Source organism: Podarcis cretensis, assembly GCF_951804945.1.
Source record: "Podarcis cretensis genome assembly, chromosome: 5".
Lineage (NCBI taxonomy): Eukaryota > Metazoa > Chordata > Lepidosauria > Squamata > Lacertidae > Podarcis > Podarcis cretensis.
The window spans coordinates 57497844-57514950 of record NC_137174.1 but is presented as its reverse complement, the minus strand read 5'-3'; the positions used below and the strand labels follow the sequence as shown (position 1 = coordinate 57514950).

The 17107-nt window shown below is 44.7% G+C and overlaps 1 protein-coding gene across 1 annotated transcript; it reads right to left on the bottom strand.

The window, feature by feature from the left end:
• Positions 1–797: 797 nt before the first annotated feature.
• Positions 798–16100, bottom strand: ACTR1A (actin related protein 1A). Its single transcript, XM_079977486.1, has 11 exons — positions 15945–16100; positions 13290–13354; positions 12775–12850; positions 11512–11637; positions 10668–10792; positions 9520–9736; positions 8705–8797; positions 7064–7238; positions 6283–6344; positions 5623–5663; positions 798–4833 (listed from the first exon to the last, which is right to left on the bottom strand). Exons 1-11 carry the CDS (start codon positions 15990–15992, stop codon positions 4731–4733), a joined length of 1131 nt encoding a protein of 376 aa, XP_079833612.1. The 5' UTR covers positions 15993–16100; the 3' UTR covers positions 798–4730.
• Positions 16101–17107: the final 1007 nt, after the last annotated feature.

The following is a 17107-nucleotide window of genomic DNA, read 5'->3' as shown; positions in this document are numbered from 1 at the left end:
TTTTTGTAGTGTGGTGTTTTGGGAATGTACACGGTAATCAAGATGGAGGGCTCTTTTAAAGAGCTGGTGTGAAAAGTTTATCCCCTTGCCAAGCCAAAAATTCTCATGCCTTCAACTATACCACTGAGCACAGCTTGTAGGATGTCCTTACCAGCTTGTAGAGCATCCTTGTTCCTGCAAGCATCTGCTTTTTATTTATTTATTGTGTTTCTATCCCACCTCCAAGAGTGCCTCGTTTGGTTGGAAAGCCATTTTCACGGCTGGAATGCACCGTGCTATACAAAAGAGAATCACACCAATTGCTCTGGCATGTGGCCTCTTGAAACCTGACCCTGAGATAATAGAACCTTTGAGCTGAAAAAAAGATTCTCCATCCCAGGCAGATGGTGACCAAGTGTGCAGAGAAGATGGGATGTTACATACAGGTCTGTTCTCTGCACAAGTACAAAATCCATGCTAGAATGGAGAATTACAAGAGGAAAACTTGTTGGCTTATTATTCCTTGCATTTGCTGTTTGAACTAGCACTCTAAGCCAAACTGCTCTTTTTAGTCCTGGAGCTCTACTACTAATTTATTCTACATTAAGCCCATAAATAAAGGTTCTAGTATAAAGGAGAAGTAATTAGCTGAAGAATTAGGGAACATCTGTTCTGAACAAATAGGTAAGCTAAATGTTGGCACCTATTGTAAGGAGCATCTTCACGACCTTGATCTTGAGTAAGCTGTCATAGCTGTAAGGAGAATGGCACTTGCTCATATTCCAGATCTTTTACGACCCCATTAAACAGACTACACATTGTATATTAACAACTTTATTTAAGTACATTGGGCAGCACCCAGCAGTGGTTCACACATCTGTGCAAAGTACAGTGTCAGCCTGATAGAACCAATGCTAGATTGTAGGAAGCACCTGTCAGTTTGTTCATTGTGTAACATTGCTGCTTCAGATAACTGATGCGGAAAAACAAGGAAAAAACAAAGGACCAGACAGGAGGGCGCTAATGACCCACAGGGTTCCTTCCAACTCTACAGTTCTAGGATTCTCTCTCCTCCCCTATGTATTGCCTGAAACAGACTATGACACTAACCTAGGAGTTGCTCTGTCATGTCTACCAGTAGAAGCTGACATGCACTGGCTGTCATTGTTACTGTTTCCCTAGATTTGAAATTAGACATTTCATTAACACAAAACATGTTTTCAAACAGTTATTTGGGAGGGGGGTAAAAGCTCTACTCCTGGTGGAAACTGTGAGAATCAAGGCCTTTATAGAAGAGCCTGAACTGAGTATGCAGGTATTTTAGACATCAGGCAGGTCAAACACAATGACATTCTTCTAGTATAAGGCAAGAAATATGGGCCCTTCTCTTTTACCTATGGCAGAAGATCGTAAGTTTTGTAGACCCTCCCATAAACATCTCGGGCTACCCTAATGGATCTTGCCAGTGGAGATGCTAATAGTCAGGATGACCCCTTTGGTATCTGTTCCACTGAAATCAACACTAAGACCTCCTCTCTGTGTTGGTCAAAACACCCCAAAAAGATTTATGCAGCTGCCACCAAGTGAGCATGAAGTGTCAAAGCAAAGAATCTGTTAGCAATCACATTCAGATCTACTTGCTTCTCAAGCTTCATCTCCCCGATAGCAAAAGCATGTTTGCTTGAACCCAGGCTGAAAACCCAAGCAGCTAAGTTGAATAGGAACTGCCAGAGAAGACCAGTTTCAAGGCTTCATTCAGGGATGCAACAAACCTTTACATTCGGGTGTAGCTTATTAAAACAGGATCTGGACGCCATTCAAAACCATTAGCTGCTAGGCTCATTCTAGGAGAAATGTCATTTTACTCCAGTTGAAAAACCTACAGGGCTTGGTTCAGTGAAGATGTATTAATACAACTGCTACTGTCTGAAGCAGGGAAGGAGAACCTTTGGCCCTCCAGATGTTACTGGACAGCTCTCGTTATCCTTAATCCTTGGCCATGGTGGCTGGGCCTGATGGAAGGTCAGCAACATCTGGAAGGCCACAGGTGCCCAGCCCTGGCCTTAAGAAGTAGGGGAGAGAGGGGTCTCCTGGCCATGCATGTGTCTTAAGAGGGACATCTGAGATGATAAAACCTATAGTAGATCATTCACTGTAATATTGTAATATGGCTCTGTGCTAGCTTTCAGTGGCTATGTCCTCACGTGCTGAAAAAATGTACATTGCCTCAGCATTTGCTGTCTGGGCAGTCTTGCCCGCTCCTGCTTGGGGAAGCTTCATGATACATCACCTATGGGCCATGTTACTTGGAACTAAAGAGAAGAGAATACTGCTGAGATCCTAATCAGGACCCACCAATGGCACTACTCTGCCCAAGCACATCCTCTTTGCAGGTGCAGGAGGAGAAATGCCCTTAAGTAGCATATGTCTGTCTTTGAAACACCAGCTACAACTTCTCTTGGGGATTATCCACACTTGCCTTTTGCTCCACTATTTCCAGGCACAGGTCTGCACTTAAAAAGCTCTGTGTCTGGCTCAGGTTGCTAAAGAGCAGGTTTTCCCAGGGAAAGCACTGGTGGAAAAAGTAGAAGGGTGTCCTGGAAAGAATGGAGGAAAGGTAGATGTGGCCCAGCTCTTGCTTAGCTCAGATATACACGCACTTTCTTTCCAAGTGTAAGCCTGTTATCCTAATAGAGAAGCCTAAAACTTCCAATTCAGCTACTCTTCCTAAGGGCGCACCTGCTTTTAAAATTAGGAAGGGACTGAAGGACTAGGAAAGCTTATATTGTCACTGTTATCACCTCACATTTTTATTTGCAAGTTTTTTTAACACTGGGTGTGTGTGTGTGTGTTGCATAATACACAAAATTTGCACTGCATTTTAACTACCTATCTATTGTGTAGGAGAGGTTATGAGATGTCCCCATCCCTTAGGCCAGACAACAACTGCAGCTTTGAGCACTGAAGGGGCTCGGGCTGCTCCTAACAAACTAAATGGCCTATTCTAATCCTCATGACATTTTCTGAGAAAGCTGATGAGTTGAAGGGCAAAACTGAAGTTTGCAGCTAAAGCACAAGGGGTCCACATTCAAAATCAATCAGTGGTAACAAACTGGACAATATTTTGCCTCCACCTTGGATTTCTTGAGTCCCTGCACTCTCGCTTCCTATTGAAGTTTCTCTTCCAATTGTTGCCTACAGAGAGACAAAATGCTTGTTTCCTGCTGTCTCATCTTCTAACACTTAAGTGGCCAAGAATGTGAAATATTTGGTTTTCAGCAGCAGCATTAAAACAAAAATAACCCTTTACAATAAGAAGCACCAAATGTGTATATTTAAAAAAAAGAATAAAAAATTCAATTCAAAGCAGATGATTTTTCCATTCCATTTCTGTAGCAGTACTGAAGCAGTCAAAGGATTTAACAATTAACTCTGGGATGACAGCCTCCCTCTGGAGGCCTCTTACTCAACTCCTAGTGCTCTAACAGAGTTTGTTGTTTCATCCTGCGGTGCATTCATGGAAACAGCCACTCCAAAAGTAACAGAGTACTCTAAGGAGCAGGGATAGTTGCAGGACTGACCCAACACTACTAAGCAAGTATGGTATTCCCAGTGCCGGTGCACATGTTAAAACAGGACGTGTAGTAGATAGTAGGACAGATAAAAATGGGGGAAACTAACTTTGGGCCCAGTTAGTAGATCAGTTACCATCAAAAGCTTTCAATAAATAAATTCTAAGAACAATTACGGGGCTTCCCAGCAAGCGTGGCTGAATAGCCCCTATGTGCGGGGATTGTGACGTGGGCATAAAGCCTCGGCCTTTCGGAAAGAATGAACACTGTAAACCGTGAGAACACACATGAGGCAGGGGAGGGGCTTGGCAGAAGGAAGAGAGAATGAGGCCACATTGCAGAGTGGCCCTGGGCACTTGGCTGCATGACAGACGACTGACTCATCACCAGATGCCAATGCAAGGACTGTCTAGCATAAAAAGGGAAGGGTGTTTCTGCTCTACACCATGCATTACAAACTAGTTCCTAAAATTAACTGCTCCAACCGTCCTGTTGTGGTCCAGATTCTCACACACCATACTACAGATTCATTCTCTCTCTCTCTCTCTCTCTCTCTCTCTCTCTCACACACACACACACACACACACACACACACTGCCGTAAATGGGTTTGTAACAGCTTGGAATGTGCTTATCCTCTTTTGTGTGCAAGAGAATTCTAAAAGTAGAGGGGGGAGGCGATGAACTGGCCATCTAAAAAACGACTGCTGAGCAACTGAGAGGAACAGGATCGTAATCAGTTGCTGTGCTCAGAGTTCCATGACGGACCTTCAACGTGGCCCATGTTCTTCCACCAGTCATTGGGAGCCCTATGCACTGGCCGCTTTGCCGCACTCTCATTTTCATCCTGCTAAGTTGCTCAGCTCCACAGCCATACTTGCCATCTTCTGCGACATAAATGTACTCCCCTCCCCACCCCCAAAACAAAGTCTATGGGCCAGCTGAAAAGGGGACAGAGCTTGCCCACAGGTTCATTCCAATTTCTCACTTGCCACCTGCAAAACCAATCAAAAGTCAAGCCGAAACCCCAGCCTTCCCTTCCCTCGGGAAAGTCCAGGGCATGCTGGCACTCATCTACCCATACACATACACACCAGCGGGGAGCTCCTCAGACACTGACTCAGGAAAGTGAGCCGAGAACAGGAACGACGCTCCAAGGAGACCCCAGAATGCTGCTAGGCTAGAAGGTTTTTCGATGGATTGCCCGGGAACTATCTTCCTCATATTCTTTCTTCGAAACCCACATTTTCTTAAATGTGTCCAGTGAAGCCAAGATGGAGCCTCTGTGGGGAAGACCAGACAAGGAAGTCAGCTAGGCCTCGGCTGGCCATGTGGCTATTTTCCCTTTCTCCTACAGTTACTTGTAGTCAAACTGTCTTCTGGAGAACTGACGGGGTTTTTTTTTGAGGTTTCTCAACACAAATGCCAGAAGAGGTGGCCCTCCTACATCTTTTCATATCATGTGCACATGCAGGGGACATTCCAGGTGGCATTCAGTTCTTGAGGCCGCCATGGATTCCTGGGCTCTGGGCGAATCAACTCGCCACCCCACAACATGCCCCAAAATCTTGTTACAGAAGATATGTGGGAGTTCATCAAAAGACAAAGAAATTGGAAATGATTCCCCAAAGGCAGATACGATAAAGAATGCTGCGCTGCTACAGCAGCAACAGCAACCTGCCCCATCCCTGTTAGGAGGACACACAGACTGCCCTGCTAGGGTATCTCTCCTCTTCTCTGCAGCATCCTCAAGTTGTGGTGCAGTTTCACCCTCCTCCAAAGCAGCCACCACATCACTCTACAACTATAGTAATTAGCTGTAGCTAATGGAAATTACTTTTAACTGGTTTTATTTTTGTCTCTTTCTATTAATGGTAACCCACCCTGGGACCATACGGTGAAGGGTGGGTAAGACATTCAATAATATTAAAAATGTAATCATCCACACTATACTGGCTATGACTACATTCTGGCTATGATTCTCCCTTTGCACTAGCTGCAAGTCACTTCTTCCTCCACCTGAATTAGTGAGAGCTTTCATAGTGCAGCAAGTGGACTGATGCTGTACGTACCCAATCCATGTGGAATATAATCTCTCTTGAGGAGCAGATATCTGAGAAATAAAAGAAAGGTGGATTTAGATGGAGCCAGTATTCTCCACAATCTAAGCTCACCAAGTTCTTCCCTAGCATATTATTGTCATCACTTCCCATCAGTCCCATCTATGCTCCATCCAACTGGTCTGCAGTCTAGGGTAGAGAGCCTCTCTGCAGCCTTTCTGGGTTGCATTTCGACTGCAGAAGCCACAGAGCAAGCCATGATATTTTGCATATGTCAAAATGGCCTTTGGCTCCCAAAAGCTTGCCACAATAAATATGCTGGTCTTTCAGGTATCACACGACTCTGCCAGTTTTGTTGCAATGGACAGCTAAATCTCTGGAATGAGTGCTTTTGGAAGTGTCTGGGTATCTTTGAGTTAAAAGCACAGAGAAGTGATTCCAATGCTCTCTCCATACCACTGCTCACATTACTGCAAACGGGCTGTGCGGAAAGACAAGCATGAGAAGAGGACCCTGCAGACGGCCATTAACAGAGGAACTGCTCACACTGAACAACTAATGCACCCACTAGATAGAGATGATCAAATCCCATCTTCCACAGAGACCCAGTTCTGCTGAGAATACCATGGGTTACCCTCAGAGAGGCAAAAGCCTAGAGAAAACACTACGTACCCTGATTTTGACATCCTTGGGGGCCAGTTTCTTCACTTCGCTCAGAAGCCTATCGCCAAAACCTGAACCAAAGACAAAAGTCAACTTCAGTTTCAAGGCAGCTGATTAAGATTCTGGCTTCTTTCCCCTGCAATCGATGGAGGCCCTGCATCCCCAAAGGGCTTGATTTCGGGACTTGGTAGTGATGGAGGAAATCTCCCCATCTTTTCACTTCTCTTCCTGCCTCCCACCCAGTTGGTAATGACAAGGAGCCTGCAGCCTCCACTATGGATGGTGCTGTGCTCCATTTCTTGCCCATACTCCTCACTAAAGAAAATATTTAAAAAGTTGGGGCATACTTCAGGCTTCCAGGTCTACAGAAACACTGACCTGGAAAGAGAACCAGAAAGTGGGGGATTGCTTACTATATGGCAAGGTGTTGTCAATCCACAAATCTCAGGCAAATGACGCAATGGAAGGAAGGAAACCAAGCAGGGCAGAATAATTATGTCCCTTTGGTATTATATAGAAGACATGAGGAGAAGCCATTGATACTATTTCCTTAGATACCCAGCCTGCATATAAAGCCCCTTCTCCTCCAACTGGGCTGAAACCAGCATCTTTCTGCAACTCTCCTTTCCCCAGGGAAAGGAACCATAAGGACTTCCTTCTGCCCATCCTCACTCCTGGGAAGATAATGTAAACCTTGCTAGCTTCAAGGAAGAAGGGACAGAAAGGAGTCTCAAGTTAAGCTCAAAGCGCCAAGCATGTCCCCCAAAGGCAAAGAACCAACAGAAAGAACCTTTGAAGAGTGTTGAGCCTCCAGAGAGGACAATGTTAGAGAAGAGTGTCCGCCTCAAGTCCATATCCGACTTCTGAATGGCAAAAACCAGGACTTCGTGCAGCCCCTCGCACTCCTCCCCAATCAGATCTGGCCGGAACAACAACTCAGGGGCTCGGAATCGGGCAGGGCCAACCTGCAAACAGCACAAAAGAGAGAGTGGGCTTTTAAAAATAATAATAATAATTTTTTAATTAATTTTTAGCATACAAAAATTTTAAGACATACCACACAAATACATATATCCTTATTTAGACTTCCTTCAGCATCTCTGATAGCCTTCCGTCTTGATTATTTCTCCTGCAATTCTTAACTTAATATTGCCTTTACATTTTCTAACAAATTGTTTCTTCCTTTCCATTTTTACAATATTTCTTAAATTACTCCTCACAGAGCTTCAAGAGAGTGGGCTTTCTTGTTCCTATATAAGCAGTCTTTATGTGCTGATAGTGAGAAATAATACTAATACTAATACTAATAATAATAATAATTTATACCCCGCCCATCTGGCTGGGTTTCCCCTCCCACTCTGGGCGGCTCCCAACAGAATATTAATTATCATAGTAAAGCAATGAAACATTAAACACTAAAAACTGCCTTCAGATGTCTTCTAAAAGTCAGATAGGCGGGTGCCACCACTGAGAAGGCCTCTGCCTGAAGTGATATACATGTAGAAGCTCAGAGCCAAAGGTCATATACTCCAGCCTTTTTGAGCAGACAAACTCAAGGAAGCTCTCCCAGTGAAGAAAACATTCCTATCGAGATGGCACCACCAATTACTAACATACATATTTGTAGGGAAGTGAGCTGGTAAAAATTGTTACTGACTAGTAGCTTGTTTGCAGGGCTGGTCTATCAACTTTAAAAAACAAATATATTGGAGGAAGAGTCTGTTTTATCAAAGCCAAGTCTCAAACGTCATATTAGATTCCATCAAGTTAAGAAACAAGTTTTTCCCCAAGTTTAATCAAAAACAACAGTGACCCAGCTAGCAAAGTAGATTCTTTCAGATATGATGCCTAGGAAATCAACAAGAAGGGAACTTAACGGACTATAAATAGACACCTTTGCTGAGTTTTAGAATAGACCACACCTGCAATCCATGTTAACAATCATAGACTCATAGAATCATAGAGCTGGAAGGGACTTTGAGGGTCATCTAGGAATCCTGCCCACCCGCAGCTGTCCCTGGGTGGGCTCAAACCACCAACCTTCTGATTAACCGTCAGATGCACTGAGCCATTGCGCCACAGAAGGAACTTCCCCACAGTTAGCCAGGGGGATTCATTAAGCCTCACCAGTGTTCGCTGACACAGCAAATGAGGAGGAACAAAGCCACCAAAGGCAAGAAAACTAGAATGCTGGGTAGGGAGGGACACGCCAATATACTCTGCCTCAGGGTCCAATTATAACACTTGAAACACTTGGGCTGGAGCTTTTTCTTCCTCCAGAAATTTTCACAGGAAGACTTCCTATGTTGAACACCACAGGCCTAAAGGCAGACAGCAGCCACAATTCCTAACCAGTCTGTTGATCTGTAGAATAATAACTGAGGCTTATTTAGCAACATCTGACTTCCAACAGGGCTGTCTCTGCACAAACCTCAATGGTGCTTCCATCTGGAAGGTAGTACTGAGCTTTCTCGGTTTCTAATGTCTCATCCTTCTGTGGGTTTATTGACAGGTAACAGGCCCGCTGTGGAAGAAAGACAAGCAGAGAGTGGTAGTCAGTCAAGCACATTTTTTAAAAAGACACACTAGGCACAAACACTGGTGAGAATACTCACATTGGCCCAGACACAATACATGAGATTGCTAACCAGAGGTCTCCCACAATATGCCAAGCATAGGACACACTGTTCTCAATGACATCCAGTATGAAAGGGTTTGCACTATGTATATGTGTCAGCATATAGGTCTTCCTAAAACGCTACCACTTCAGAAAGTGGTGGCGGGGAGAAGTCATGTTTGAAAGCTTCCCCTTTTTGTAGGTTTTAAAAAGACTTCTCTGACCATTGAAAGCTAGCAAGGATTATGTTCATTTTTTTGGATGTGCTAGTTTGTAGAAAGTTTCTGGCATGAAGGAGCGTTCGAACTTGTTACGTTCTGAAGAGAGATAGCCCTAGAAGGGTTGTATCATGTCATTTTTCTGAACACAGATTGGTCTTCCCTTTCTGTCTGAGAGATGGACCTAGTGCTAAGGGAAGGTGCCGTTGAAGAGCAGGGAAAATGCAGTTCTGCACTGGAGCTCAAAGTTCAGCTTCAGGAGGCATCTGCAGCTGCAGCAGCCCTCTCTTCCCAAGTCTTCCTGAAATCTTGACACAGACCCTGCCGGATACGGTGAGATACACCAGGTGTGGCACCCCATCCCATTCTACAGCGCTCAGTTCCCGCAGAAGACTAAGGGCACCCAGGCACCTCTTTGATGGTTTTGACGATTTCAAATTCAGATGACGTGTGGAAGTCGTAGCCTTCCTTCCGGAGATAAAGGCGAAGGAAACGAGAGACATCACGGCCAGCTATGTCAATCCGCATAATGGAATGGGGCATGGCAAAGCCTTCATAAATAGGAACCGCGTGGGTGACCCCATCCCCAGAGTCCAACACCACTCCCGTAGTTCGCCCTGTCGCATAACTGCAGAAAGGAAATATGTTTCAGAACACACACACAAAACAGAATTTGCGGAAGTCAATGTTAACTAATGGGGCTCCCCAATGCCATTTCCTAAGGTAATTGTTACTCCAGGACCAGTGGCGTAGCGTGGGGGGTGCAGGGGGGGCCGGCCGCACCGGGCGCAACATCTGGGGGTTAGGGTTAGGGTTAGGGGGCGCAAATCCACGGGTTGGGGGCGCAAATTACTTGCCTTGCCCCGGGTGCTGACAACACACGCTACGCCACTGTCCAGGACAACTTAATTTATTCTGACTTCTCTAGAACTAAGGAGCTATCTTTAAAAACAAAAACATACTGATGGTGATACTTCATTGGCTCAGACAACAAAGGGAGAAAGTTTATACTATACAGATACGCTCTGAAAAAGTGATAGGCTGGAGAACAAAACTAGAAGTGACACAGAATACGAACAATGGTGATAAATTCTAACACAAATAGACACCTGAGCATTCATTTAGTTAAGAAGCCAGCATTTCTCGACGTAATCTTTGACAAGATCCAGGATGCAATCCTGTGCACACTTAGCTGAGAGTAAGCCCTTCTGAACACAATGCGGCCCACTGCTGAGTAAAAATGCACACGATTACACAAGCTAGTCACCCCGGCCAGCCCGCTTTCTTAAGGGAAAACAGACCCCATGCAAACCCATGTTTTGCATTGCAAAAAAATTGTTTCTCCTCCAAAGAATGTAGGAATAGCCTGCTGGATCAGGCCAATGGCCCATCCAGCATCCTATAATCGCAGTGGCCAACCAGATTCCTGTGGGAAACCAGGGAACAGAGCATTAATGAAAGAGGTGGAGCATAGCCATCCTGACTAGTAGCCATTAATATCCCTCTCTTCCATGAAAGAGAGTTCCAAGGGAGCAAAAGGGGTGGGGGAAAGTACTTACAGGCTAAGCACAGCTTGCATGGAGATGAACAGGGCTGGCACATTAAAGGTTTCAAAGAAAACTTCAGCTGCTCTTTCACGGTTCTTGCGTGGGTTCAGGGGAGCCTCCGTCAGGAGTACGGGATGCTGGTGGTTGGGGACACAAAAGATTTGGCTGGGTAGGGTTCTGCCAGTGATCATATGGATGTTTCCAGGTCTCCCAAAGCAATGAACAGGCAACCCCAAGACTTTATTCGGCAGTGGAAGAATTTGTCACCAGTTGCAATAGGTTGAAAGAAGGGAAATTTTGCCAGGTTCACAATGATCTTGAAGAAGTTGTCATTCTAGAGGTTTTTGCCCCACCCCTTGTAACATGCTCCAGAGTGCTTCATGTGAAAGGGGACTAACAGTCAAGCAAAAATGTTTGAAATGCAGAGTGGGCACGAGGAAAAACAACCCAAGTTGAAGCAAATGGGCAGGCAAATGCTCTTCTCCATTAAGTTTTGATTCAATGAACTTTGCCTTATTTCATTTTAACTCTTTTCTGTGGTTATTTACTACCCATTCATCCAACATTCAACAGCTTACAAAGCTATTTTTAAGAATTCAGTGAAATCACATTACACCAAACATATCTTAAAACCCTGTAAACTTGACATCCCTAATATATATATATTTACTGGTAAATACTTGAGTTAGTGAATACAGGGAGCTGTATGCAGGATAGTTATGATGTGGATAGATGATAAAGAATGGAAAATCCAAGTACAGAAAGCAGTAAGGGTGCAAAGCACTTCTACCAAACCAGATATGGGAGGCTTTCTTTGTTTGGCCACTTGGGGCTTGTGGATATAGAGTTAGCTCACCTCTTCAGAGAAGGTCTGGAGCTGGTCTTTTGAGTACACGTATTGCCAAATGCGTTCCATGTCATTCCAGTCCTTCACTATGCCGTGCTCCATAGGGTAGCGGATGGAAAGAAGGCCTCTGTGCTCCTGGGCAAAGCAAAAGCAAAAAACAAAACAAGGTACTTAGTCAATCAGAGGAAGGTCAGAAGAATCATCCGCTGTGTCCATCACAGAGACTTTGTAGCTCATTTCTTAATGGAGCTACTTTCCAGGAACCCCACTGAGCAGCACCATTTAAATAATAATAATAATAATAATAATAATAATAATAATAATAATAATGGCACGCCTCTTGTGCAGGATGGAATACAGTCATACCTCGGGTTGAAGTAGCTTCGGGATAAGTATTTTCGGGTTGTGTGCTGCGGCGACCCGGAAGTAACGGAGCGCGTTACTTCCAGGTTTCACCGCTCGTGCATGCGCAGGCACTCAAAATGATGTCACGCGCATGCGCGGAAGCAGCGACCCGCGCATGCGCAGGTTGCATTTGCTTCTGGATGTGAACGGGGCTCCGGAACAGATCACGTTCGCATCCAGAGGTACCACTGTATGTTATTGACAGTATGGAAGCAATGTTAATGAGAATCTCTATTCTTCTATTTAGAAACAAGGAGACAAATATGAAGATGGCTACTGTAGCCACTGTCCTTCCTTCATTCGGAATGTTCACGGTTCAAATTCAGGGACCATGGAAGAGTCAGGTGGCGACAGGTCACATGTCAGACTGATAAGGAACTTTGTCCTGAAATCAGCTCTTCTCCATTAGTGCATTCACTTTTCACTGATTTGATCAGGTCTGGACTTTGGCAAGCAGAGATATTCAGTCAGGGTCAGGGATGGCTTGAGTTGTAGTCCAACAACATCCAGACGGCCACAGGTTCCCCAGTCCACAGCAGCTACTGGGCCTGAATTGTAAATTATACTGGCAACAGAAATGATGCACGATACACATCAGAGGTGCCCTATTGCTTAACAAACATGTGCACATGTTATGCAAGCTCTGTTATGCATAAACAAGGCATTCAGATACACTAAAGGCCTTCAGACTCCAAGATATTTCTAATGTGACCTGTTATTCTGGGCAAAATGTCCCAATCCTGAACTTGTTATCAGAAGAACCATAAGACTGGCAAGTGATGGTAAGCTTGAACCAAGGAGAGGGGACAGGTTTTCCCTTTCAGGTGCCTTACCCAAGGACAGAGGAGCACAATACAGCTACCTTACCTCTGCTTTTGGTCCAATGAAAATGTCACCTTCCAAAGCTCCAGCCATAACCCGAACATGCTTTGGTCTGCCCACGCTGTAAGACATAGTGGAAAAAATAATCTCACAACACAAGGAATAGATTGAATAGTACAATTTATTCCTCAGTTTACTGCTGAGAGAGCATCCTAGAACCACTGATTAAGAAGTAGTACTTGAACAGCCTTGGGCGATGTGTCATATGCAAATCTCAGTACAGAAATAATATAGTTATGAGTTGAGGACTTAGGGTCGGTTTGGAAAAGAATATTCAACAGCTATTACAGAGAATCTCAAAGCCCTTAGTATTAAGGAATTCTGCTCCACCACACCCCTGTATTAGGCCAGTCAGGGCAGATCTGAGAAGCTTGTGGTTTCAAGTCCCAGAGCCAGGGTAGAACCCAAGACCTACTCTTCTCCACAATGGGCACTGTGCTTGATATGGAATTCATGGCGCCTCAATAATATAATCCAGAATTGTGCACCAAGCTACTTACTAGTTTGGAAAGCAGTACTTGGGTATCTGATCACCTGCAAAGCCAGCTTTAATCATGCCAGAGCCCTGTGGAGCAGAAAAGAATTGAAGACAATTATAGAAAAACAGACCATTATTGTAAGGTGCTTCAGTTCCTGAAATATTTCTGGTAAAAATAAAATGAACAGTGCATCAGCCTAAATGTAGCACAAGTGATTTATCTGTAACCATCCCAATCTGTGCAAACAATGGCAAAACACCCCAGAAATTCCATGATAGTACTGTAAATGTGTTTGGAATGTCCATGTTGTAAGTGACCACCAGAGGGAGCAAATCCTATTTCCACTCTTCTCATCCAGTCCAGTCAAGTTGCAGAGTGCATTCAAGAAACAGAAATAATGCAGCAGATAAAACCAGATGTATGACTTATACACTGAAGCCAAAGATCCTATGTCCTAGTAATGTAACAGAATACAGAATCATTGCACGTATCTGGGCAACATCTGCTTTTGCAAGTCCCTTGGAAAAACAGCATGCAAAGTACTTCAGAAAACGTAGATCAGAGATAAAGAACCAGTGGCTCTCCAGATGTTGCCCAATTACAACTCCCATCCTCCCTGACCACTGGATATGCTGGCCGGGACTGATGGGAATTGGAGTCCAGGAGCAGTGAGAAGACCAGAGATTCCTCATTCCATATGGAAATGTACAGAACAGTCTTAATTCAGTTCATGTTTCTTGCATGCAAGTAGACCAGTACGTCCATTCTGTCCTAGATCCATTCAATTTTTAAGGCAAAATCCTAAATAAATCTGCACACCTTTCAATTTAAAAATAAATAAATTATGGGGCAGTTACAAGATCGTCTAAAAGTATCCCTTGCTTATTTACTTTTAAAAAACCATTTCTACTTGCTCCAATGGTTAAAAAAGAAAAGAGCCAGAGAAGCCCTTGGACCATCCTATTGTTGTTTTTAAGTTAAATTGGAGTAAATTATCTTTGCAAACTAATCCACATGTCTGTGTTATGATCATGATCCATCAAATGGGTGGGAAGGTTTTGGTGGAGTGAACAAAAATCCTTTTCCATCCCTAAACCTTCCATAGATTAAATTTCCTGATTTCTGAACAGTTTTAATTTACTGCTCTTCTGTCCCTCAATAGCATTAGCAGCACAGTATCCTTAAGAGATTCCTCAGCATGGTGGTGGTGTTTTTTTTTTTGGGGGGGGGGGAATCTGGGGAAAATACTAAGCTTACAAGCCAAATGATCTTTAATTTAATATATCTCACTCTCTGCCCCTGAGGTGGTATGTGTAAAGTACCCCAAAAATCTCCATCCAGGCACTGACTAAGACTACATGTGCTTAGCTTCAGCAAAGTTGCTGTGTCATGTGCCTTCTGATGATGCCCTCATCTATTAGCTATTTAAATATTTAGGAGACACTGGATACAGGAGAGAAATAATGTCAGTTTTAACAAGCTACCTAGCACGCACCTCTACAAAGTCCATTAATGCAGAACATTAGTAAGAAAGGATTCCATTTCCAGAGATTTCAGAGGAAGCTTTATATACATATTTAAATTGGCAGATTAAGCCCTCATACTAGCAAACAGGCAATGAAAGTGCAGAAAAATTCACTGTACTGCCCAAGGCCAAACAGAATGAAGAAAAAGCACTGAAGCCTCTCTGGGTGTGTGGGTGGGTGATACAAGCTCATGCTTCTAAATGAGAAGCGTAAAGGTCAGCAGAGGCAGCGTGATTAAGGAGAATAAAGGGAATCTTACTCATTTTGGTATTTTATTATTTCATAAAATTTACCCACCACATGACAGTAAAAAACAACAACCCTTTGCTGAAGAGTCAGCCTGTTTTATCACCCCTGCCAGACCTTTAGTGTTATTGTTTGAATAAAGGCCCAGGAGAAAGGTGTCGAAGGAATATGTAACCGGGGTTTTTCCAAGGCATTCTGGGAAGCACTGTTCTTAATACAGAACACATCATGTTGGAACTAGAGGCAGCATCTAACACTGGTTTCTACCTGCAGAAATGCCTGCTGGGAAGAATGGACACTGGCTTCCAGAGGAAAGCAGGACCCACAACCGAGGCATCACAGGAGGCTATACTCTTAAGAACATCACCAGACCACATACTCATTTCTCCACCACTAACCAATCATAACAAACCAGGCGAAATTTAAGGGTCAAGAAGACCAACTAGCACAGTCTAATCTCCAATAATAGCCAATGAACTTCAAAAAGGCGGGACAAGCTGGGATCCTGAAGGCTTGAGTGGGTAAACCCAAGCGAGTAGCAACGTAAGGAGCCAATCAGAGGACGAAGAAGCCCAAAGGGCGTGAACTACCCCTTAATTAAGGCTCTGTTGTTCTTCGCAATGCACCGCCCAGCGACTGACTGGCAGAGGAAGCAGCCAATGGGAACCCGGGCTGGGTCATCGAAAGGGAGACAAGAAGGACCAGCTTCGGGAAGCAGGTGATGGTGCACGAAGGACCGGGTGGAAAGGAAGGGGGAGCCTCCTGGGAAGAGGAGGGGGCACCGAACGGCTTCCAGGGGGGAGTCCAAGGCCCCGGCAGCCCGCAGGGATCGCGGCAGAACTTCCCCGCCCCCACCTCCTCAGGGGGCCACAGCACAGAGGGGCCCAGTCAGGGCCGGACTCACGTTATCAATCACCACCGGCTGGTTCGCGATCACATCGTAGGACTCCATGGCGAGCGCCCGCGCGCCGCCGCCGCCGCCGCCGCCGCCTCAGTCAATGCCAAAGCAAAGCGACAGCGCAAGCGGCAAAGCGCATGCTCGGGACGCGAAGCGAAGCATGCTGGGAAACCGAGTTTCTTGTCGAGGGAAAGGAAAGCCCTCCTCCAGTTGGCTCGCCCGGGGTTTCAGGGAGAGATAGAAAGGGTAGAGGGGACCATCGCGCTGCTCGAACGTCTCGTTTCGTGTTTCCGATAAGAAGTCAAATACTGTATAATACATGGCCTTGGGGCGGAAGTGAGAAATCAAAGCTTTAAGGTAGCTGCGCGACTGTGCCTTGGCGCGTCCACTCGCAAACAGAACAGAGCAGCCAAGAGAGGAGTTCATCCTTAAAAAATAAAAAAGTTGTGCATTTAAATATTGTTCTACCTTGTTAAAACTATAGTCCTGACGATTCAAATGCCAATGAAAATGTAGTGCATTACATATACTGCAGAGGTGCGGATAGGAGAGCTTGGCTTTCAACATCCGTGCAATGAAGATCCTTCTGAACACGGCAGGTTAGAGTCCGGCTACAGGGGATAATTCTTTATAGCCCCGTTAGGTTGGTTGGCCATCCGTCTGTCTCGGGAGACAAGGAAAGAGTTGTATTATATGTCTTTCTGTCTACTGCGAATTCAGAATATTGCAAGATAGCATAAAACCCCATTTCATGTTACACCCAGTATTGTTATCCCAAGTTGGAGGTAGCCTGAGTCACAAAGTAAAATCTTAGTTTTCATCATTTAACAAAGTGTGATTCGAACCCGGAAGTTGAAGGGATCCGTCTGCTAATCATTTTATATCCTTAACGTGATGTTTCTGTTACTCTTCCGAAAATGTACTTGCACTGGGCCGGAAGGCTTTTCTTCGCGGTGGATTGTGGGAACTGTAGTTCCATTGTGTGAGAGCCTTACAGCGTGAGTTCTTTGTGCAATCCACCCAATGCACGGATCATTGCCGTGCTCCTTTATTCTGCGTTGCTTGGCTGACCTTTATAAACTTGGACTGTGCCAATTTCTAGTATTGAATATGTTTGATTTCTAGCCTATCTCTCACCTCCCTGAACACGCTGTCAAAGATATTTTTCA